The 25915-nt window shown below is 45.0% G+C and overlaps 1 protein-coding gene across 2 annotated transcripts; it reads left to right on the top strand.

Annotated features, from left to right (window-relative positions):
• Window positions 1–12785: 12785 nt before the first annotated feature.
• Window positions 12786–24172, top strand: LOC121291132 (SLAM family member 7-like). 2 transcript variants are annotated; one of them, XM_041212210.1, is made up of 6 exons: window positions 12786–13065; window positions 15479–15627; window positions 17383–17745; window positions 18609–18872; window positions 19503–19619; window positions 22728–24172. In XM_041212210.1, exons 2-6 carry the CDS (start codon window positions 15603–15605, stop codon window positions 22751–22753), a joined length of 795 nt encoding a protein of 264 aa, XP_041068144.1. In that variant the 5' UTR covers window positions 12786–13065; window positions 15479–15602; the 3' UTR covers window positions 22754–24172. The 2 variants fall into 2 exon arrangements, with proteins under 2 accessions (XP_041068144.1, XP_041068143.1); XM_041212209.1 differs by having other exon boundaries at window positions 12787–13065; window positions 15502–15627.
• The last annotated feature ends 1743 nt before the right edge of the window (window positions 24173–25915 follow it).

Genomic DNA, 25915 nt, shown 5'->3' with positions numbered 1-25915 from the left:
TGCTGGAAATCCAAAACAAAAACAGAATTACCTGGAAAACCTCAGCAGGTCTGGCAGCATCGGCGGAGAAGAAAAGAGTTGACGTTTCGAGTCCTCGTGACCCTTCGACAGGACTTGCGTTCGAGTCCAAGAAAGAGCTGAAATATAAGCTGGTTTAAGGTGTGTGTGTGGGGGGCGGAGAGATAGAGAGACAGAGAGGTGGAGAGGGGGTGGTGTGGTTGTAGGGACAAACAAGCAGTGTCCTTCTGTCTGGGACATCTTTGGCAATCTCTCCTTGGCCCCCACCTATCACTGGCCCCCTATCCAGCTCCACCTGTCCCACCCCCTCTACCAGCTTCTATTCCACCTCATTTCTATATTCCCTCAGTTCTGATGGAGAGTCAGAGGGACTCGAAACGTTAACCCTCCCCCTCTCCGCAGACACTGTCACACCTGATGAGTTTCTCCATCACTCACAGATTCATTGTTTAAAATCCCGGCTCAGCCAATCAGAGAGCGCCCAGCCTGGGCTCCACCCCTTCTTGCTGCCGATTGGCCATTGAATTTATTATCCTACAAAGTGATTGGTGCAGAGCTGTAGGCGGCTGTGATTGGAGGGCACACACTTCCTCAATGGGACAGAGCAGTGGGATTGGTCAGTCTGGGAGACCCGGAAGGAGAGTTGCTGGTGTTTGGGGAAAGAAATGTCCTTTTTACCGGGTCCCGGGGCAAATCCCAACGTGTGGGCGGGTGTTGGGGGAGGGGGTGGGGGGTTCTGGATCAGAGGGGGAAAGTCCCTTTAATGGGACTGTAAATGTCTGTAATGAGAGAGAGATTGGTTTGTATATACTTTAACGTAAATCTGTGTTCTGTATATACTTTAATGTAAATCCGTGTTCTGTACTTACTTTAATGTCACCCTGGGTTCTATATTGACAATAATTAATTGAAACTGATGTGCTGGAGGCAGTGATCTATCCCAATGGAATCATTAAACCTAGAAAAGTTATCAGAAAATAAAGAACTGTTGAATTTCAACAACACGTTTTGCAACCTCGGGATTTCTCAGAGTTTTAGAAACAAGAGAAACCTGTTGTAACATACTGACTGTCACAGTGAAGAACAGGCAGTGGACAGAACACACAGCGAGATAGACTGATGTTTATTAGGTTATTTTGACTTTCAAAGCAACATGGTTAGATGGGGTTCCGATACTGATCAGCCATGGTCTAACTGAACATGGAAACAGGCTCAAACAGTGAAATAGCCCAATCCTGTTTCTATATTCAAACAGTGAAATACCCCACTCCTGTTTCTATATTCAAACAGTGAAATACCCCACTCCTGTTTCTATATTCAAACTGTGAAATACCCCATTCCTGTTTCTATATTCAAACAGTGAAATAGTCCACTCCTGTTTCTATATTCAAACAGTGAAGTAGCCCACTCCTGTTTCTATATTCAAACAGTGAAATAGCTCACTCCTGTTTCTATATTCAAACAGTGAAATAGCGCACTCCTGTTTCTATATTCAAACAGTGAAATAGCCCAATCCGGTTTCTATATTCAAACAGTGAAATAGCCCAATCCGGTTTCTATATTCAAACTGTGAAATACCCCATTCCTGTTTCTATATTCAAACAGTGAAATAGCCCAATCCTGTTTCTATATTCAAACAGTGAAATACCCCACTCCTGTTTCTATATTCAAACTGTGAAATACCCCATTCCTGTTTCTATATTTAAACAGTGAAATAGCCCACTCCTGTTTCTATATTCAAACAGTGAAGTAGCTGACTCCTGTTTCTATATTCAAACAGTGAAGTAGCCGACTCCTGTTTCTATATTCAAACAGTGAAGTAGCCGACTCCTGTTTCTATATTCAAACAGCTGAATGGTTGACTCCAGTTCCTATACTCTTAGCTTTATCAGTTCATTGGGATCAAAGACAGGCTAATACATTTCAGACACTGATCAGCTATGATTTAACTGAATAATGATATACCGTTTGAGGGGCTGAATGTCCTACTCCAGTTGCTGTAAATGTACCAGCCCCTTAAGCAGTGAGACAGACAGTGGACAGTACAGTGAGTATGAGTTAAAGACAGGGGAATGCTCACTGACTGTTACTAAGCGACTGATCTATCTCAGAGTAAGTATGGTCCGTGTGAAGTTCTGAATAACTTTGCTTGTGAGGGGATTGTGAACAATGATAATCACATCAGCCTCTCAATTCAATGGAAGGCTGTGGACATTGGCAGGTTTGTCTCAGACTGGTTATCTTGTACCTTGTGAAGGATGTTACACACTCAGTAAACCTGCCGCACAGTCAGCTGGAATAGTTTTATTTGTTGTACGAGTGAATCTTCCATATCATTGGTCACAGCTTGTCGGGTACCTGGATCCTGATTTCTGATGGTTACTCAGTCCCACTCTCCGTCCCTCCTTTGTGTCCCTGACTGATTGTCTCACTCCCTGTCTGTGAGGTTGCTGTTCATGCTTTGTTCTGTAACTGTATCAAACCAACATGTGAATTAGGAACAGGATCAGGCCATTCGGCCCCTCGATCCTGCTCCCCCATTCAGTAAGTTGATCGGTGAGGGAACCCCCCTCTCTCATGTCTAAGAGCTGCCTCAGGGAGATCGGTGCCAAATTCAAAACTGGTCAATGGACAACAATAGAATTTCCCTGACATGTCTCCTGATGAGATGCTGTCACCTGAGTTGGGACATGTCCATCATTTCTATTTAAACATCTCTTAAATTTTAAAATACCCTCATGTAACATCATCCCAGCTGTGAATGGGGTTTCAGGTTTTATCTGAAGCCTGCTCCGTCTCCTGGTCTGCCCACCAATGTTAACGTTAGACGGGCAGCTCCATCAATTACTGCGATGAGTTTGGAAATGGCCTCAATAGGCCATTGACAGGTCGGGGGTGGGGGGGTGGGTGGTGTGGTGGTGCACAGCTGATTCAGCTGCACCCCGACCCACCTGAAAATGGAAATGAGGTGGGGGTGACACCAGGATTTCTGCCCGATATCACCCTGTGTCATTTTACATGTCAGTGAGAGGACCCTGCCCCCTGCTCTCACTCTCCGACCTCAATATCCTGGCCGTAAGGTACCACACAGAAGGTTGGTAAGTGAAATTAGAGCACACGGGATTTGGGGTAATATAAATGGGTCATTCTCAGGGCGACAGGCTGTTTCTAGTGGGAGTACCACAAGGATCAGTGCTGGGACCACAACTCTTCACAATCCAGATCAATGATTGGGATTTGGGGCCCAATTGTACTATTTCCAGATTTGCTGATGACATAATACTCGGTGGGATTGTGAGTCGTGAGGAGGATTCAAGGAGGCTTCTAAAGGACTTGGACACGCTAAGGGAATGGGCTAGAACATGGCAGATGGAATATAATGTGAATAAGTGTGAAGTTATTCACTTTGGTAGGAAAAACAGAAAAGTAGACTATTTCTTAAATGGTGAGAGGTTGGGAAGTGCGGGTGTCCAAAGCGACCTGGGTGTCCTTGTTCATGAGTCACTAAAAGCTAGTGCGCACCTTCAACAAGTAATTAGGGAGGGAAATGTATGTTGGCCTTCATCGCGAGAGGATTTGAGTATCGGAGTGAAGGTGTCTTGCTGCAGTTATATAGAGCCTTGGTGAGACTGCACAGTTTTGGCCTCCTTATCTAAGGAAGAATAGAACCGTAGAAATGTTATGGTGCAGAAAGAGGCCATTCAGCCCATTGTGTCTGCGCCAGCCAAGAAAGAGAAGAAAGGAACGAGCTGTTCATTTTAATCCCACTTTCCAGCCCCTGATCCATAGACGTGCAGGTTCCAGTGCTTCAGATCCAGGTCCCTTCTCAATGAATTCAGCGTTTCAGCCTCAGCCACCAGTTCAAGCAGCGAGTTCCAGACACCCATTGCCCTCTGGGTGAAAATGTTTCTCCTCATGTCCTCTTTAATCTTTCTACCAATCCCCTTCAATCTATTCCTCCTGGTAATTGTCCCCTCAGCTAATGCAAACAGGTCTTTCCTCTCTAAAAAAGCTCAGCAGGTCTGGCAGCATCGACGGAGAAGAAAAGAGTTGATGTTTCGAGTCCTCATCTTCCCTTCACCCCACTGTCACCATTCCCTAGGGATCACTCCCTCCGGGACACCCTGGTCCACTCCTCCATCACTCCCTACTCCTCAACGCCCACCTATGGCACCACCCCATGCCCACGCAAAAGATGCAACACCTGCCCCTTCACTTCCTCTCTCCTCACCGTCCAAGGGCCCAAACACTCCTTTCAAGTGAAGCAGCATTTCACTTGCATTTCCCCCAACTTAGTCTACTGCATTTGTTGCTCCCAATGTGGTCTCCTCTACATTGGAGAGACCAAACGTAAACTGGGCGACCGCTTTGCAGAACACCTGCGGTCTGTCCGCAAGAATGACCCAAACCTCCCTGTCGCTTGCCATTTTAACACTCCACCCTGCTGTCTTGCCCACATGTCCGTCCTTGGCTTGCTGCATTGTTCCAGTGAAGCCCAACGCAAACTGGAGGAACAACACCTCATCTTCCAACTAGGGACTTTACAGCCTTCCGGACTGAATATTGAATTCAACAACTTTAGGTCTTGAACTCCCTCCTCCATCCCCACCCCCTTTCTGTTTCCCCCTTCCTTTTGTTTTTTTTACAATAAATTATATAGATTTTTCTTTTCCCACCTATTTGCATTATTTTTAAATCTTGTATGCCCCACTAGTCTTTCCACCCCACCCCCACTAGAGCTGTACCTTGAGTGCCCTACCATCCATTCTTAATTAGCACATTTGTTTAGATAATATCACCACCTTCAACACCTCTGTGTTCTTTTGTCGTTGACATCTTTTGATGATCTGCTTCTATCACTGCTTGTTTGTCCCTACAACCACACCGCCCCCCCCCCACCCCCACTTTAAACCAGCTTATTTTTCACCCCGCTCCTAATATTCATCCAGTTCTGTCGAAGGGTCATGAGGACTCGAAATGTCAATACTTTTCTTCTCCGCCGATGCTGCCAGACCTGCTGAGTTTTTCCAGGTAATTCTGTTTTTGGTCTGGATTTCCAGCATCCGCAGCTTTTTTGTTTTTTATATTTTTGCTCCTCTACCAAACTGCCTGCCTGGTAAATAGCTGGATGGTCAACACCGAGAAGGGAACGTTCCTTAAAGAGGGAACAAAACTCGAGCAACCAGATGGACTCTGTTATCCGGATGGTTAAGAGAACGCGGGCTCCCGCGGATACAAGTTCACCTGCGGGCACGAGCGCCCCGAGCCGCGCGCGCGCGTGACCGAGAGTCCCAGCGCCTGGATGTCCCTCAGTGTAGTAGCCACTGCCCAGCAGCTGACATGAGTTGAAACCCTTTTTCACACCCAAGCAGAAAGTCTACTTATGACTGACAAGTCTTTCATGTTATTCTGACAGTATGATACTGTAGACGGTTCATTCACGCATTCAATCTTGTAACCTACATGAGGACCAGCCGCATTCATGTGCTTGCTTCAGTAAACAGGTTAAATATTGAGGAGGCAAGTTTTAGATTTAACACAAAGCTATTAGCCTGCGATTTTTGTCTCGCTTTTTCGAAGCGACAGTGGATGATCGTGTCTCTGGATATCCGCATCCTGATCTGTTTAGTTGCTGCAGCTCAATTCGCCAAGAAATAATTTCAACTTGTGAAAACAATTCTACAGGTAACAGGCACGTTGAGCCTTTACCTTGTGCATCAAGAAATATAAAGGAAGTCAAGCGGTGTATCTTATTTTCTACACCAGTGCAGTCTGGCCTCTGTTGTTCTGTTTGATTGAAATCTTAATAGATTTGACAATTCTGCTCCAGTAAGCGAGTTCTTTGAGTCCTGCTGGTTGTTCTGAAAACATAAAAAAGTGAAGTTACAGGGTGAGCTGTTTTCAGTTAGAGAATTAACACGGGTTCTGCGCCTAGTTAATCCTCACAAACATGCCTTTGTCTCACGACGCCATTGAAAACAGTGCGAACTGGAAGCGGTAAACTGATTTTATTACAATCTACAAATCATCGACTGCCGATAACTGATAAATATTGACTTCGATCGTTTACAAGTATATATAATCGCATTGAAAGGAGCCATTGTGTTCGCTATATTGCAAACCCCCCATCTACTGTATGCTGTGCAAAAATGATCAACTCGGATATGCTAGAGCATTGTTATATTTCAGATGTGCACATTGCACTGTTAAAAACATCATATAGCCGTTTACCAATAAAACAGAGAGTTTTAATTATACCAACATTTCCAAATCAGCTTAAACGATGTTTATACTGATATATAAACGCTGCACCGTCTGGAATGCAAAGATACTCTGGATGGTTCTGTAGTGTGTGGAATACAGCAAAATGTTCACTCATGGTAAACACCACAATTATCGCGTTGTTACATGTGGCCCATGGGGTATATAACAAGTTCATCACCGAAATAATTAACCCTGGGAGTAGAGTGTAATTTTTGCCCACGGATTTGACTCAGACACTCGGTACAGTGACGGCGGGAGAATGTTCCTTCATATTATCATTTCTGTCCGAAACGAAATATATTCCCTCTGGTTGTCAGACGCAGTTGGTAGCCTCAATCTGTTAGAATTATATGATTTAATTCTAAATTATTCAAATGTTCATTCTTGGCTTCGGCACAATAAAAACCCATTTGGTAAAACTTAGAACAAACTAGCATCTTAGTTGTAACGTAGCGATAGCGGCTCTCTATCCTCATTATCGGATTGATTTTTATAGTTTGGCGCGCGAAATGTAGAAGATTTCTAATATTAATCAGGAGAGATGAGAAATCATTGTATCGGAAAGCATCCTGATGGATTTTCGGGGTTAGTGTGTCACACTAGTTGGGACTTATAGTCGTTAACGGACAATCCAAATGTGTCTTTCAAGACTTAGCTACACATCTTCCCACGTATTTGAGGATAAGTTATCTGTAAAATAAACTGCATCCTAGTTGATACTTTAATGTTTTAATCTTAATGAGAGGAGTCTTGTGGTAAGCAGCACTTGTGGAATTCAGTTATTATGAAGTAAACCTATTCTTAGAATTTACAGTTAAGTGTAACTTTAGGTTTTCCCTGCGAATAATTCGTGTTAATTCAATGGTTATTAAAATGATTATATTATATTCGAAAACCTTAGCAAACATGATAACTAATGTGTTTGCGAATATAACCAGGAACGATCGAATGCAATACTGCTTGCTCTCCTGCTCAGCTCACTGAAAGCTGCGAGAACTAGCTGTATATCTCCACGGGTATCAAATAGTACTGGAACTAAGCGGAATAGCACTGAGTATTGCTTCAGTCGGAAATGGAATGATAGTGCCTAAAATTATACGGAAATAATATCGTATGTAAACATCTCCAGTAATATTACTTTGATTTCTCCTGCAAACAGAAACCTGTGAAAGCATTTTCGTCGCTTTATGCGTTTAAAGATTTTAGCCATAGTAATTTGGGATGAGGAAAGGAATTCTTTTATGTGGCATGTTTAAGATTTACAGGAGCCAACTTTTGATGCGTCAAGGGTCGTTTCTTCCCTTTAAATTAAATTAGAAAGCTATTTCTAATGATCAAAAGCAAATTGTAGGAAACACCGCTATAATTGTAGCCAGGAATTTGGTAGATGGAGTAAGAAAATTATTTGGCAGCAGCACTGATCCGATATTGGGTCAAATTCTTTGGTTACATCAGTTTTTGGCGGGAGAAAATTCCCTTATTGGATTGTCTAGTTTATAATACCTGGCACTTTTTTTCTGCTGATAATGTATGTATAGACTTCTCTAGCTATAAATTAGAGCAGTAAACAATACAATTATGCAACGGAATTAGACTTGTACTCTGGATCACTGAATTACACCCACCCTCTGAGGGAAATATTCCCAGCTTGGACAAATCAAGTGCGCATGTCACTTTTTGTTTTGGTTCTGAACTGCGTCCAGAAATTATATGAATCTTAATTGATGATTACTTTAAAGTAGAAAGGTTTCTCAGCACAAAACACTGGAGTTTGTGAATGGTTTGGTAGCCTGCAGTGATGAGATTAAGTTTTGCAGTTCTAATCATGGCTCTATCCAGGAAGCAAGGTGTGGGGACAGGGATGGATGTTTGCAACAAAATACCTGCAGAAACAATCCTGTCTGAATACAGCACTCCAGGCAATTACACGGGTGGAGAAAGATCATTTGCAACCTGAAGATTCACATAATTTGCATTCTAGCAGCAAAAAAGAACTATTGTCTCTTCACGTTATGGCCAACCTCTCTCCTCCACTATTAATAAATAAACATAACAGCTGTTGGACATCTGCCAAACTGAATTGATATTGCATGGGCTGTGTACTAATGTGTACTCACATGTACTTATGGCAAACCGACTGGATCCAAGGTTGAGTTAAGATGCTAAGTCTTTGGGCTGAGCAGAAAGGTTCTTTCTGAATGACATTTTCTTGTCAGTATCTATTTCTAATGTTATAAAAGTGCACAAATATGATCAAATAAAACAATGATCAAAAGCTTTCTCTCTTTAGTAATTATCAATGAAAAATGTGAAGTCAGAAAGAAAAGAGTTGTTCAATATCACTGAAAGAGCGATTGCTATTCTGCTGGCTTCAGTGAAATATTGAGTTGTCATGTGGATTTATAGTTGTGATTTCTATTCATTTTAATCAATAAAAGTATTTATTTCCCAGAAGATTTTCCAAATGCCATTATTTTACCTAGATGGATCATGGGGAGGAAGTATATATTTTTACACTTAACAGAAGTAATTATTCAGAAATGTGAATCTGCTGTCTGACAATTGAGCATTCTTACTCGGTTGGACACTGCTATACATTGGAAATTTCGCAAACTGACTTGAAACATTTATACTTTTATAGTTACAATGAATGATTAATTTTAATCTTTGAATAATGCAACAAGGTCTAAAAGTCCTCTCTACATCCTCACTATATTGAAATGAAGACTCATTACACTGTCCTCCAAAGCTTTCTTCACCAGGATCTCAAAAACTTGAAGCATTATCTCCCACCATTTCCTATTATAATCTAGGGAACTTTGTTAATACTAAGCTATCCAACTACTCAATCTCCCTTCCTTCTATGGTTCATCATGACATGCCTCAAGTAAGCGCAAGACACTTGATGGTGGAATATGGAATAGATTTCATTGATATCTGGCACCAGTGATTGGCCTAACTAAACACAGAATGTACCTCCCAAAGAACTGTTGAATTCCTCAATATAGCTTATCTTTGCCTATATGAAAAATACAGGTCACAGAAACACAGGTCACAGAAACACAGAAACACAGGTCACAGAAACACAGGTCACAGAAACACAGAAACACAGGTCACAGAAACACAGAAACACAGGTCACAGAAACACAGGTCACAGAAACACAGAAACACAGGTCACAGAAACACAGGTCACAGAAACACAGAAACACAGGTCACAGAAACACAGAAACACAGGTCACAGAAACACAGGTCACAGAAACACAGGTCACAGAAACACAGAAACACAGGTCACAGAAACACAGGTCACAGAAACACAGAAACACAGAAACACAAACACAGGTCACAGAAACACAGGTCACAGAAACACAGAAACACAGGTCACAGAAACACAGGTCACAGAAACACAGGTCACAGAAACACAGGTCACAGAAACACAGAAACACAGGTCACAGAAACACAGGTCACAGAAACACAGGTCACAGAAACACAGGTCACAGAAACACAGAAACACAGAAACACAGGTCACAGAAACACAGAAACACAGGTCACAGAAACACAGGTCACAGAAACACAGAAACACAGGTCACAGAAACACAGGTCACAGAAACACAGAAACACAGAAACACAGGTCACAGATAAGACCTCATGATGTATCTGTCCCTGAATCCTTTGAAAACACACTGTTTACATAAACAGTTGCAGTTGTTGACTTCAAAGCTACTTCTCTTAAACAGAAAGCTTAAGTTTTCTCAAATCTTTTGAAGATTGTGCTTTATTAACCATTATCTTTCTATACTACTGTTAATAAATCCATCTCCCTACACTAGCCACTAAAGTTCTATTTAATCACCCATAGTGGGTGCATTACCAGTCACTTATGGAATTCCTTACACAAACACTTCTCTTAGATAATACTTAAACATCAAAAGCAGGAAAAAAGCTATGCTTTCTTCTGTATCATTCCAAAGTTATATTGTTTATAGTGGAAAGCCTATTTATTAACCCTTAACTGTACAACACACAACTTGCCAGGATGATCAGCAAAGTTTAACGCCAAATCTTGGCATCATCTATTTACTGCTTCTTGACTTAACTGATTTTTTTCTTCCATTCTTTATAGTGAAATCAACTGTTGACTTTGGTTCGTTACCTTGTTTTCCAAAATAAAACATTGATGTCAACTGTAGCGTGGTGCTAACACTCCTTCTGTGGGTGAAATTTTTGAAGATTCATCCTACTCCAGAGATCTGAGTGTAAAGTCTGGGTTGATACTCCACTGCAGGACTGCACTGTCAGAGGTGCCATGTTAAACTGAAGCCATGTCTGCTATCTCAGGTGACTGTAAAAGATTCTATGGCTGTGGAAGGTGGATTTGTCTCTGATGTCTTGGCCAATGTTTATCCCTGAACTAACAGTGTGAAAGTAGATCATCTGACCAGATAAGAACATAAGAAAAGGAGCAGGAACAAGCTATTGGTCCACTGAGTCTGCTCCACTACTCATTTAAATCTCCTATCTCCACAAGTTTCAAGCAAAATTCTCTCTTGGAAACATCTCTCTCTCTCTCCTTTCCCCATCTTTCTCCCTCCTTTCCCTTGCTCTCCCTCCTTTCCCTCATGCTATCCTTTCCCAATCTCTCTCTCTCCTTTACCCCCTCTCCCTTCTTAGCCCCCTTTCTCCCTCCTTCCCCCCCTCACTCTCTCTCCTTTCCCTCCCCTCTCTCTCTCTCCCCTTCTCCCCCTCTCCCCATTACAAACATTTACAGTCCCATTAAAGGGACTTTCCCCCTCTGATTCCCCCCAGCTTGGGATTTGCCCCGGGACCGGGTAAAAAGGACATTTCTTTCCCCAAACACCAGCTACTCTCCTTCCGGGTCTCCCAGACTGACCAATCCCACTGCTCTGTCCCATTGAGGAAGTGGGTGCCCTCCAATCACAGCCGCCTACAGCTCTGCACCAATCACTTTGTAGGATAATAACTTCAATGGCCAATCGGCAGCAGGAAGGGGTGGAGCCCAGACCGGGCGCTCTCTGATTGGCTGAGCCGGGAATTTAAACAATACATCTTTGAGTGATGGAGAAACTCATCAGGTGTGACAGTGTCTGCGGAGAGGGGGAGGGTTAACGTTTCGAGTCCCTCTGACTCTCCATCAGAACTGAGGGAATATAGAAATGAGGTGGAATAGAAGCTGGTAGAGGGGGTGGGAGAGGTGGAGCTGGATAGGGGGCCAGTGATAGGTGGGGGCCAAGGAGAGATTGCCAAAGATGTCCCAGACAGAAGGACAAAGGGGTGTTGACGGTGGTGATATTAGCTAAAGGAATGTGAAATCCAGTGTCTGAGATCCCCGGCTCACTCTCACATCCAGGATTCCAGGGTAAGGAGCTCAGTGTGGAGAGGGAGTGATCCCGGGAATCTCAGTACATTCAGGAATCAGTGTGGACAGGGAGTGATCCCGGGAATCTCAGCTTATTCAGGAATCAGTGTGGACAGGGAGCGATCCCGGGAATCTCAGCTCATTCAGGAATCAGTGTGGACAGGGAGCGATCCCGGGAATGTCAGTACATTCAAGAATCAGTGTGGACAGGGAGCGATCCCGGGAATGTCAGTACATTCAAGAATCAGTGTGGACAGGGAGCGATCCCGGGAATGTCAGTACATTCAAGAATCAGTGTGGACAGGGAGCGATCCCGGGAATGTCAGTACATTCAAGAATCAGTGTGGACAGGGAGTTATCCCGGGAATGTCAGTACATTCAGGAATCAGTGTGGACAGGGAGTGATCCCGGGAATCTCAGTACATTCAGGAATCATTGTGGACAGGGAGTGATCCTGGGAATCTCAGTACATTCAGGAATCAGTGTGTATAGGGAGTGATCCCGGGAATCTCCCGCTTTCTCTCTTTCCCCATTTCTCTCTCCTTCCTCCCTCTCTCTCCTTTCCCTCCATCTCTCCTTTACCACCCTCCTTTCCCCCTCGCTCTTTTCCCCCATCTCTCTCTCCTTTCCAACTCTCTCTCCTTTCCTCTCTCTCTTCCCTCCCCCTCACTCTCATTTCCTCCATCTCTCTCTCTCCTTCCCCCCCTCACTCTCTCTCCTTTCCCTCTCTCTCTCTCTCCCCTTCTCCCCCTCTCCCCATTACAGACATTTACATTCCCATTAAAGGGACTTTCCCCCTCTGATTCCCCCCTCAGGTTGGGATTTGCCCCGGGACCGGGTAAAAAGGACATTTCTTTCCCCAAACACCAGCTACTCTCCTTCCGGGTCTCCCAGACTGACCAATCCCACTGCTCTGTCCCATTGAGGAAGTGTGTGCCCTCCAATCACAGCCGCCTACAGCTCTGCACCAATCACTTTGTAGGATAATAAATTCAAAGGCCAATCAGCAGCAGGAAGGGGTGGAGCCCAGGCTGGGCGCTCTCTGATTGGCTGAAACCGGGAATTTTAAACGATGCCACGGAACAGGATAAAAATCCACCACATTTCAGCCCCGAATTCCAGTGTCTGCGATCCCAGGCTCGCTCACAGATCCAGGATTCCAGTGTCTGCGATCCCAGGCTCGCCCACAGATCCAGGATTCCAGTGTCTGCGATCCCAGGCTCGCTCACAGATCCAGGATTCCAGTGTCTGCGATCCCAGGCTCGCTCACAGATCCAGGATTCCAGTGTCTGCGATCCCAGGCTCGCTCACAGATCCAGGATTCCAGTGTCTGCGATCCCAGGCTCGCTCACAGATCCAGGATTCCAGTGTCTGCGATCCCAGGCTCGCTCACAGATCCAGGATTCTAGGTAAGGACTTCAGTGTGAACAGGGAGCGATCCCAGGAATCTCAGTACATTCAGGAATCAGTGTGGACAGAGAGTGATCCCAGGAATCTCAGTACATTCAGGAATCAGTGTGGACAGGGAGTGATCCCGGGAATCTCAGTACATTCAGGAATCAGTGTGGACAGAGAGTGATCCCAGGAATCTCAGTACATTCAGGAATCAGTGTGGACAGAGGGTGATCCCGGGAATCTCAGTACATTCAGGAATCAGTGTGGACAGAGGGTGATCCCGGGAATCTCAGTACATTCAGGAATCAGTGTGGACAGGGAGTGATCCCGGGAATCTCAGTACATTCAGGAATCAGTGTGAACAGGGAGCGATCCCAGGAATCTCAGTACATTCAGGAATCAGTGTGAACAGGGAGCGATCCCAGGAATCTCAGTACATTCAGGAATCAGTGTGGACAGAGGGTGATCCCGGGAATCTCAGTACATTCAGGAATCAGTGTGGACAGGGAGTGATCCCGGGAATCTCAGTACATTCAGGAATCAGTGTGGAAAGGGAGTGATCCCGGGAATCTCAGTACATTCAGGAATCAGTGTGGAAAGGGAGTGATCCCGGGAATCTCAGTACATTCAGGAATCAGTGTGGACAGGGGGTGATCCCGGGAATCTCAGTACATTCAGGAATCAGTGTGGACAGGGAGTGATCCCTGGAATCTCAGTACATTCAGGAATCAGTGTGGACAGGGAGTGATCCCGGGAATCTCAGTACATTCAGGAATCAGGGTGGACAGGGAGTGATCCCGGGAATCTCAGTACATTCAGGAATCAGTGTGGACAGGGAGTGATCCCGGGAATCTCAGTACATTCAGGAATCAGTGTGGACAGGGAGTGATCCCGGGAACAAAAACAGAATTACCTGGAAAACCTCAGCAGGTCTGGCAGCATCGGCGGAGAAGAAAAGAGTAGACGTTTCGGTTCCTCATGACCCTTTGACAGAACTTGAGTCCGAGTCCAAGAAAGAGTTGAAATATAAGCTGGTTTAAGGTGGGTTGGGGGTGGGGAGAGAGAGAGAGACAGAGAGACAAGTGGAGGGGGAGGGGGGGGTGGTTGTAGGCAAAAGCAGCGATAGAAGCAGATTATCAAAAGATGTCACAAACAACAGGACAAAAGAACACAGAGGTGTTGACGGGAACAGCAGTCCGAGAAATGTTTTATGTCCCGGAGATACCTGTAATCCTGGGTGGGTTCGAAACATGAGGGGTGGAATTTCAGTTGAAATCCACGTGGGGTCAGTCGGAGACGGAGACAGTCACTGAGAAAGGAGATGTGGCTGTGAAAGCGGGTTTTAGTAAACACCTTGTCAAACACCAGGAGGGAAATGGAAAGCAATGAAGGTGAGCAGGGCAACAGAGAGATACAGAAATCTTGTCGCAGAGAGGAACAGAACTTCTTCAAGGAGGTAGGCATTTCTTGAAGGGCAGTGGCAGTCAATTAAACACAGAGATATGTTCCCAGGAATGTCAGTACATTCAGGAATCAGTGTGGATAGGGAGTGATCCCGGGAATCTCAGTACATTCAGGAATCAGTGCGGACAGGGAGCGATCCCGGGACTGTCAGTACATTCAGGAATCAGTGCGGACAGGGAGCGATCCCGGGACTGTCAGTACATTCAGGAATCAGTGTGGACAGGGAGCGATCCCGGGACTGTCAGTACATTCAGGAATCAGTGTGGACAGGGAGCGATCCCGGGACTGTCAGTACATTCAGGAATCAGTGTGGACAGGGAGCGATCCCGGGACTGTCAGTACATTCAGGAATCAGTGTGGACAGGGAGTGATCCCAGGAATGTCAGTACATTCAGGAATCAGTGTGGACAGGGAGTGATCCCGGCACTGTCAGTATAGTCAGGAATCAGTGTGGACAGGGAGTGATCCCGGGACTGTCAGTACATTCAGGAATCAATGTGGACAGGGTGTGTGTCTGTCTGTAGGTGGTCACAGTCCAGGTTAATGCTTTCTTCCCTTGCTGCTTTTTAACGCTGTTTCCCTCTGTTGGTCCCGCTCGTACTGCTGTCTCTTCCCTGCTTCCCTTTATTTGAATCCGTTCATGGGGTCTGGGTGTTACTGACGAGGCCTGTTTATTTGTTGTGAAACACAGAATCACTGATGAGACTCAGCAGCTCTGACAAGATCTGGGGGATGTCACTTTGAGATGGGCATGAAATTTGAGCTGGTGTTTACCAGTTGATTTGAAGGGTCAATAACAATGAGAAACTTGATATAAATACCCAATCGTTTGCCTTTTTCTGATCAGCAGAAAGCACTCTGACACTGACCGAGCCCAGCCAAATGTTTGGCCTTACAGTGTGTGTAAAGGTGTTTTTAGATCTGATTTCAGAATCAATTTGGAAATGTGTTCTCATTGCACAGATTGAAGATTTTCTGTTCTACAGAATCATTGTGATATTCAGAACCCACCACTGTGAGCTGTGATCAGAGAGAGGAGGCTCCAGATACATTGGAACCAAGGATCAAATACTCCGATTGGAAATTAATGGAAATCTTCAGGCTCTTTGCAGGTAATTTAATGATTCACAAATGGTAAATATCACTCATTGTACAATGTTCAGCACCATTCACCACTCCTCACATACTGAAGCAGTCCCATGTCCAAATGCAGCAAGACCTGGACAATATCCAGACTCAGGGCTGACACGTGACAAGTAACATTCACACCACACAAGTGTCAGGCAGTGTCCATCTCCAACAAGAGAGAATCCAACCATCACCCCTTAACGTTCAACAACATTACCATCACTGAATCCCCCACTATCAACATCCTGGGGGTTACCATTGACCAGAAACTGAACTGGGACCAGCCATATAAATACTGTGGCTACAAGAGCAGGTCAGAGGCTGGGAATCCTGCAGTGAGTAACTCACCTCCTGACTCCCCAAATTCTGTCCACCATCTACAAGGCACAAGTCAGGAGTGAGATGGAATACTCCCCACTTGCCTGGATGAGTGCAGCTCCCACAACACTCAAGAAGCTCAACACCATCCAGGACAAAGCAGCCCCACTTGATTGGCTCCCCATCCACAAACATTCACTCCCTCCACCACCGACACACAGTAGCAGCAGCGTGTGTACCATCTACAAGATGCACTGCAGGAACTCACCAAGGCTCCTTCGACAGCACCTTCCAAACCCACGAGCGCTACCATCTAGAAGGACAAGGGCAGCAGATAGATGGGAACAACACTACCTGGAATTTCCCCTCCAGGTCACTCACCATCCTGACTTGGAAATATATCGCCATTCCTTCACTGTCGCTGGGCGAAAATCCTGGAACTCCCTCCCTAACAGCACTGTGGGTGTACCTACACCACACGGACAAAATCCTGGAATTCCCTCCCTAACAGCACTGTGGGTGTACCTACACCACACGGACAAAATCCTGGAACTCCCTCCCTATCAGCACTGTGGGTGTACCTACACCACACGGACAAAATCCTGGAATTCCCTCCCTAACAGTACTGTGGGTGTACCTACACCAGACGGACAAAATCCTGGAACTCCCTCCCTAACAGCACTGTGGGTGTACCTACACCACACGGACAAAATCCTGGAACTCCCTCCCTAACAGCACTGTGGGTGTACCTACACCACACGGACAAAATCCTGGAACTCCCTCCCTAACAGCACTGTGGGTGTACCTACACCACACGGACAAAATCCTGGAACTCCCTCCCTAACAGCACTGTGGGTGTAACTAAACCACATGGACAAAATCCTGGAACTCCCTCCCTAACAGCACTGTGGGTGTACCTACACCACATGGACAAAATCCTGGAACTCCCTCCCTAACAGCACTGTGGGTGTACCTACACCACACGGACAAAATCCTGGAACTCCCTCCCTAACAGCACTGTGGGTGTAACTAAACCACATGGACAAAATCCTGGAACTCCCTCCCTAACAGCACTGTGGGTGTACCTACACCACATGGACAAAATCCTGGAACTCCCTCCCTAACAGCACTGTGGGTGTACCTACACCACGTGGACTGCAGCGGTTCAAGAAGGCAGCTCACCACCACCTTCCCAAGGGCAACTAAGGATGGGCAATAAATGCTGGGCCCAGACAGATGAGCTCACATCCATTGAATGAATGAGAAAACACTAATGCTCCTGTAAGATCACACTGCTGACTCTGTGCTCGACTGACTTGGACTGTGAAGTTGTCTAAATTCAGGATCCAGTTCCAATCCTCAGGCACTGTTTAGTTTTATTTTTCTATATAATAGATACTCTCATTCTGTTTCTATTCCAGTGCTTCACTGTATTACTCTGTGTGGAGCAGCACTGTCAGCCTCCCCGATCTCTGTCACTAATCTCCGTGTTGGAGTAGATGTTAGGTTTCCAATCAATTACCACAGTGATGGGCAATATGAGGTGACATTTAAACGCAAATCTCCGGTCGGCTTAAAAGTGTTGGCTTGGAACTCGGAGAACCCAGAGACGCCATATCGGATTCATCCTCAGTATATACAGAGAGTTCGGTTCTACAGAGATGGCTTTGTTGAGATACAGGATGTGCAATTTGATGATGAAGGGGTGTATGAGATACAGACGGACTACCTGGGAGATCAGCTGAGGGTCAATGACCAGGATCTGTTTGAGCTGCGTGTGTTTGGTGAGTACTGAGACCCAGGTAGAATACTCATTGCTAACCCCCACATATATCAATGGGATGATTCCATTCAGCCCCTCTGGACTCTTCCACCAGTCCATTAGAACATGACTGATCTGCATCTCTACTCCATTTCCCGACCCTGGATCCTTTTACACTCATCGATGGATCCAGGATAACTTGTTGAAATTGTACATCCGTTCTCAGCCGTTTGTGGGAGAGAATTCCAGATTCCCAACCCCTCCATAGCAAAATCATTATCCTTGACCGGCCCTGTGAAATGACCTCGCTCTCACTTTCACAATGTATTCCCTTGTTCAACATTCTTCCAAAACTGGATAAGTTTTCTCCCTATTTTATACCAAATGTTGATTCATTTTAAACACTTGGATTAGCTCCCCCCACAGCTTCCTAAATAGTCAGAATTAAGGCAAATTGAAGAAGCCTAATTTAAGCGTTTGGAATAATTGTGGTGTATATGTGCTGTAGCTCCTCCAGTATATCCTGGCTGAGGTGTAGTTCCCACAACAGAAATCAGTTACCCTGATAGGTCCTGAGCAACACAGGCACCACTTTCTCCCATCTGTCCTAATTCCCTGGAATACAGATCAACATTCGATTAACTATTCAGCTTACACTTTGTAACTGTCCTCTACCCTTGCTATGTACACGGCACCCAAACTCCCTGCTCCCTGCTTCCCACAGCTTCAATTCTCCCTCAGCACCGCTCCTCCTGCAGTGCAGCACTCCCTCGGTACTGCCTCTTTGACCGTGAGGCACTCCCTCCATCCTGTCTCTGAGCGTCAGTCTGCAATATCTTCTACAGTAGGAAAGCTTTTAATGGAAGGGATGTCCCTGTGTTTCAGAGCCTGTGTCCCAGCCGATGGTTGTGATCACTGGGAACTGTAACCTGAACTGTTCGGCTTCCAGTGGAACAGACGTTACCTGTCGCTGGAAAAGGCAATCGGCTGATGGTATCGGCGATGACACCTTTTATGGAGCTGTGCTACCACTCGGCAACATGAGTGAGCTGCAGTCCCACACCTACAGGTGCATCGCAGAGAACCCAGTCAGTGTGGAAATGAGTGGGCCTCTCACAATGGAAATGTGTGATGGAGACGGAGACAGGGGTGAGTGTGTAATGTTCTCTCAGTTCAGATGGTCCAATATTCTCAGGATTCTTCATTCTCCCAGAGTATGGGGTGTCCCATCATGTGGTTTCCCTGTCCTCCACCCATTAAATCACAGTTACATGGCCCCCAGACATTGATGATGGGCTGAAGCATTGAGGGTACAGACTAGGCTGGCTTTTCCCTCTGAGAGCGACAGGAGAAATTCAGCGACCTGAGCAGCAGGCTTACGCTACCGAGGCTGGTTCTCCAATCCGAGCTCCGGTCCCGCAGGCTCGGTGCAGGATTGAAGACCAAGCTGGGAAAGTGAGTGTGTGTGGGCTGGTGGAGGGTGGGGGAGGGGGCAGCATCATCGTTCCCTGGGCAAGAGGCAGCAGGAGAATTACCCTGCCGGCCCCTGGTTGCTGTAAACTGTTTGGTGTGTGCCCCCCCACAGTCGAATAGCTGAATGGTTCTCCCAGGTGAAGAAGTTACTGGACGGTCTGTCGGAGCCCCCTGGAGGTGGGGAGGGCTAAATGAGATTGTGAGGCCAGGTCCTGTATCCAGGAGGATGGTCTGAGTATTTGCGAGCACTGACTGGGAATTAAATGAAACTCAGTGGTTTCAATGCAATTCACTCCTTCCTTCAAGGGCCCAGAAACCGTTGGATTTTCTTCCTCGTTCCTGCTTTCTCCCTGGTAATACTCGTTTCTGCTATTGTGCTGGGAATAAAGAGAAAAGCAAGAATCAGAAGCTCTAAACTGAACGGTGAGTATCTTCATCTCCCTTCTCTTCATCCCCTTGTCTCCTACACAAAGATAGAATTGAGGTGAAGACAAAGGGGTCCACATGGGAAGTGTTTACAGATGTGACCTTCACAGAAAGACCCATTTCATTGGGTCTGAACAGGGGTGGTCCAGGTAAATTAAACCCACAGGTCAGCAGGTAACATTGTAACTGACCCATGGGCTGGCTTCAGAAGAGACAGAGTTCACAGGGAGTCAAAGTCCGTTGCCTATGAGAGGGAAAAGTAATGCAAACAAACCTGGAGCTCCCTGGATGATGAGAGAGACAGAAATTCAGATGAAGCATTAAAAAAGGTGCAGGTGACAGATGTCAGGCTGATAATCCGAGTGAGGACCAGGCTGAAGAGAGCTGGCTCAGCGGGGAGGTGACAAAATCAGTAATAAGCATAGTGTATGAGTAGAGCCTGTCAGCAAACATGAAAGGGAATCCACAAGGTGCATTCAGGGATATAACGTGTGAACGCGTGGTGAAGGGAGGAGTGGGTGTGGATTTGGGACCATAAAGGGGATTTGCACATGAAGACAGGGACATTGGCTGATGAATTAAATGAACACTTTGCGCCTGTCTTCATCAAGGAAGAAGGTGCTACCCAGACCATGGTGAAAGGGGAGAGCATTCAGGCACTAGAAGGGTTTTTAATTGATCAGCAGGAGGTATTGGATAGTCTGTCTGTACGTGGATTTCATAATGCGACAGGAGCAGGTTAAATGTACGCAAGGAACTGATGGAAGCGAGAGTGGAAATTCCAGAGACACTGGCCAGTATCTTTCAGTCTTCCTTAGACTCAGGGTTGGTGCCAGAGGACTGGAGGATTCCAAACATTACACCCATGTTCCTCAAAATATGTAACCAGCAGCTCAGCAAGTACAGACCAGTGGCTTTAACCTTGCTGCTGGGAAGGCTTCTAGAAACAATCAATTGGGACAAAATTAATAGTCACTTGGACAGATGCAGGTTAATTAAGAAAGGCCAGTATGGAGTTGTTCAGGGAGATCATGTTTAACCAGCTGGCTGGAAATGTTTTGAAGCTGGAAGAGAGAGGGTGATGAGGGCAGTGGTGTTGATGTGGTTTACAGAAGCCGCACAAGACACCTGTGAACAAAGTTACAGCTCATGGAATGAAAGGGACATGGATCTGAAATTGGCTGTGTGACAGGAAACAGAGAGCAGTGATGAATGGGTGTTGTTCAGCCTGGAGGAAGGTTTGTAGTGGAGTTCACGAGGGGTCAGCATGAGGACCACTGCTGCTCTTGTTATGTGTGAATGACCAAGAGCTGTGTGTGTGGGGCACAATTTAACAAAGGCAGCTGGTGCAGAGTTTGGAAGTGTTGTAAGCTGTGGGGAGGACAGTGTTAAATTTGAGAAAGGACACAGGCAGGTGGAATGGGTGAGTCTGTGACAGCTGCAATTGAATGCAGAGAAATGTCAATTGCTTCACTGTGGTTTCTAATCAGCCCTACTCTTTCCCAAGTTATCCTTTTCCTCTAAGTACTTATAAAACACCTTGGGGTTTCCCAGAGTGACCCTCAAGCCAGTTTGCAGTTGGATTTCCCACAACTTGGAAAGGAATCCCTCTGACAGGAAGATCCCAGTTGATTTCCCAGTGCAGTCCAGCAGAGAGAGAGAGAGAGAGAAATCCTATCAGAGAGTATCCACTGACAGCTGGAGGGTTCTGAGACAGGTGGACCTGGGGGTATCTGTGCACAAAGTGTTGAAGGTGGCAGGACAGGTTAAGAAAGTGGTTGATAAAACATTCTGGGCTTTAGAAATAGAGACAGAGTGCAAAAGCAATGAACATATGAAATATAAGCAGCAGTTGGCCATAAGACTATAAGACCATACGACATAGGAGCAGAAATTAGGCCATTTGGCCCATCGAGTCTGCTCTGCCATTCAATCATGGCTGATAAGTTTCTCAACCCCATTCTCCCGCCTTCTCCCCATAACCTTTGATCACCTCACCAATCAAGAACCTATCTATCTCGGTCTTAAATACACTCAATGACCTGGCCTCCACAGCATTCTGTGGCAATGAATTCCATAGATTCACCAATCTCTGGCTAAAGAAGTTTCTCCTCATCTCTGTTCTAAAAGGTCTTCCCTTTACTCTGAGGCTGTGCCCTCGGGTCCTAGTCTCTCCTACTAATGGAAACATCTTCCCCACGTCCACTCTATCCAGGCCTTTCAGTATTCTGTAAGTTTCAATCAGATCCACCCTCATCCTTCTAACCTCCATCGAGTATAGACCCAGAGTCCTCAAACGTTCCTCATATGTTAAGCCTTTCATTCCTGGGATCGTTCTCATGAACCTCCTCTGGACCCTCTCCAGGTCCAGCACATCCTTCCTGAGATACGGGGCCCAAAATTGCTCACAATATTCTAAATGTGGTCTGACCAGAGCCTTATAAAGTCTCAGCAGCACATCCCTGCTTTTATATTCCAGTCCTCTCGAAATAAATGCCAACATTGCATTTGCCTTCCTAACTACCGACTCAACCTGCAAGTTAACCTTAAGAGAATCCTGGACGAGGACTCCCAAGTCCCTTTGCACTCCAGATTTCTGAATTCTCTCCCCATTTAGAAAATAGTCTATGCCTCTATTCTTCCTACCAAAGTGCATGACCTCACACTTCCCCACGTTGTATTCCATCTGCCACATCTTTGCCCTTTCTCCGAACCTGTCCAAATCCTTCTGCAGCATTGGGCCCCTCCAGCCTGCTCTGCCATTCAATAAGATCACAGCTGACGTCTTTGCCTTTTGAATTTCACATTCCCATCTGTCCACGATAGGAAATTGTAATGAGCTTTTATAAGCTGACTGGGCCTTAACTGGTCTCACACTCTGGACCAGAATCCCTCTCGCTGCTGTGTACTGACAGCCTGAAAGTGTCTGAAGATTTCTGCAGTATTTATAGTGAATGTGAGCATTCTTTCACTGTTACTGCACAGACCAATGACGCTGATCCATCCCCCAGTGTGGCCCATGTCCCCAGTAATCAAAAGGAGGGATTGAATCTTCCCTGGACCATCAACAGGCATTCATTTAATTTGTGGAAATCTCTATTTCAGGTGAAGGGCTTATAAGAACCTGTTGAGATGAGAGTTTCCTTGAAGGAATGGAGTCTGAATTGGTGAGAGATCTGGAATATTCCTGTGTGAACTGGAACATGTGCAGTGCTACATACACACACACTCACTCAGCCACATCACCAGCTTCCTTCACTACCCAACTCTACCTGGACTTTCTGTTCATCCTCCTGGATTCCTGAAACCTGCCCCCAGCCTGTGGGGGGTGGGGGTGACAGGGGAGGGTGCTGATCAATGACACAGCAGATCACTTGGGAACCACCCCACACCCCCGGGGGAGTGGGGAACGGACTAATCTCCTTGTGTTGAAGGTGATTTTTGAATGTTTGTTTATTGCCTCTGTCCCTTCTCTGTATTTGTTTACCTCGTTCTCTTATCTGGATCACACTGGAATTCAGCAGCTTTCACACTGCTGCAGCCCTGATGTTTTACCTGCTCTGTCACGTTTAATGTGTTTTAATTAATTAATTATTTTATTCAATTAGTTATTTTCTTTTCCATATTTTATTAATCTTTCCACAAATTCCTGTACTAATTTAAACCGTAGGAATACAACTTAACCACTCACCAGCTGCTTATCGGATACTTACCAAAGAATTAGCTTCTTCCTCTGTAGTAGAGCAAGAACCAACTCCGACAGGGTGGAATAGTTAGAAAAAGCAAAGGAGCACCTCCTTCCCCTAACTCCCTCAACTCACCAAACTCCAGCACTCTGTTTAAAGTCGCATCGCAGGCGGTGTCTGAATTTATACTTTCCTACACTAATGGGAATAGCTGAGTCCAGGAACAGAAAAACCAGTTGAAGTTAGTTTCCTGAATTAACTATCTGCAGCTGCTCCCCAGTGGGTGGCTTGTTTCTCCCTGGATGAGATTTGCAATATAAACAGTACGTTCAGGTAAATGTTTAATTTTTTTTGTTTTTGTTTTGATATTTTTCCTCATTTATTCCCAATTGCCATTGAGCGAGAAGGAAGTGGAAATGCAAGGAACAGAACATTGTGTCACACAGTGAGATACTGTATAGTGTACAGATGTCTTCTGTCTGCATTGTCAGCCTATTCTCTGGGTTGTCAGCCTGTTATTCTCTACGTTGTGTAGTGTTAATCTGTATTCTGTATATACTTTAATGTCAATCCGTGTTCTGTTCATACTTTAATGTAAATCCATGTTCTGTATATACTTTAGTGTTAATCTGTGTTCTGTACATACTTTAATGTAAATCCGTGTTCTGTATATACTTTAATGTAAATCCGGTTCTGTATATATTTTAATGTAAATCTGTGTTCTGTGTATACTTTAATGTCAATCTATTTCTTCATTGACAACAATTAATTGAAACTGATGTGCTGGAGGCAGTGGACTATCCCAATGGAATCATTAAAACAAGAAAAGTTATCAGAAAATAAAGAAGAGTTGAATTTCAACAATACGTTTTGCAACCTCGGGATTTCTCAGTGTTTCAGAAACAAGGGGTTCCTGTTGTAACATAGTGACTGTCACAGTGAAGAACAGGCAGTGCACAGCACACTCAGTGAGATAGACTGATGTTTGTTAGGTTATTGTGGCTTTCAAAGCAACATGGTTAGATGGGGTTTCCATAATGATCAGCCATGATCTAACTGAACATGGAAACAGGCTCAAACAGTGAAATAGCCCAATCCTGTTTCTATATTCAAACAGTGAAATAGCCCACTCCTGTTTCTATATTCAAACAGTGAAATAGCCCACTCCTGTTTCTATATTCAAACAGTGAAATAGCCCAATTCTGTTTCTATATTCAAACAGTGAAATACCCCACTCCTGTTTCTATATTCAAACAGTGAAATACCCCACTCCTGTTTCTATATTCAAACAGTGAAATAGCCCACTCCTGTTTCTATATTCAAACAGTGAAATAGCCCACTCCTGTTTCTATATTCAAACAGTGAAATAGCCCAATTCTGTTTCTATATTCAAACAGTGAAATAGCTCACTCCTGTTTCTATATTCAAACAGTGAAATAGCCCACTCCTGTTTCTATATTCAAACAGTGAAATAGACCACTCCTGATTCTATATTCAAACAGTGAAATAGCTCACTCCTGTTTCTATATTCAAACAGTGAAATAGCTCACTCCTGCTTCTATATTCAAACAGTGAAATAGCCCACTCCTGTTTCTATATTCAAACAGTGAAATAGCTCACTCCTGTTTCTATATTCAAACAGTGAAATAGCTCACTCCTGTTTCTAAATTCAAACAGTGAAATAGCGCACTCCTGTTTCTATATTCAAACAGTGAAATAGCCCACTCCTGTTTCTATATTCAAACAGTGAAATAGCTCACTCCTGTTTCTATATTCAAGCAGTGAAATAGCCCAATTCTGTTTCTATTTTCAAACAGTGAAATAGCCCACTCCTGTTTCTATATTCAAACAGTGAAATAGCCCATTCCTGATTCTATATTCAAACAGTGAAATAGCCCAATCTTGTTTCTATATTCAAACAGTGAAATAGCCCACTCCTGTTTCCTACTCAAACAGTGAAATAGCCCAATCCTGTTTCTATATTCAAGCAGTGAAATATCCCATTCCTGTTTCTATATTCAAGCAGTGAAATATCCCATTCCTGTTTCTATATTCAAACAGCTGAATGGTCGACTCCTGTTCCTATACTCTTAGGTTTGTCAATACATTGGGATCAAAGACAGGCTAATACATTTCAGACACTGATCAGCTATGATTTAACTGAATAATGATGTACAGTTTGAGGGGCTGAATGTCCTACTCCAGTTGCTGTAAATGTACCAGCCCCTTAAGCAGTGAGACAGACAGTGGACAGTACAGTGAGTATGAGTTAAAGACAGGGGAATGCTCACTGACTGTTACTAAGCGACTGATCTATCTCAGAGTGAGTATGGTCCGTGTGAAGTTCTGAATAACTTTGCTTGTGAGGGGATTGTGAACAATGATAATCACATCAGCCTCTCAATTCAATGGAAGGCTGTGGACATTGGCAGGTTTGTCTCAGACTGGTTGTCTTGTACCTTGTGAAGGACGTTACACACTCAGTAAACCTGCCGCACAGTCAGCTGGAATAATTTTATTTGTTGTACGAGTGAATCTTCCATGTCATCGGTCACAGCTTGTCGGGTACCTGGATCCTGATTTCTGATGGTTACTCAGTCCCACTCT

This window comes from Carcharodon carcharias, chromosome 19 (genome assembly GCF_017639515.1).
Source record: "Carcharodon carcharias isolate sCarCar2 chromosome 19, sCarCar2.pri, whole genome shotgun sequence".
In the NCBI taxonomy this organism is placed as follows: Eukaryota; Metazoa; Chordata; class Chondrichthyes; order Lamniformes; family Lamnidae; genus Carcharodon; species Carcharodon carcharias.
Note: the sequence above shows the minus strand (reverse complement) of the source record. Positions and strands in the feature narration are given on the sequence as shown.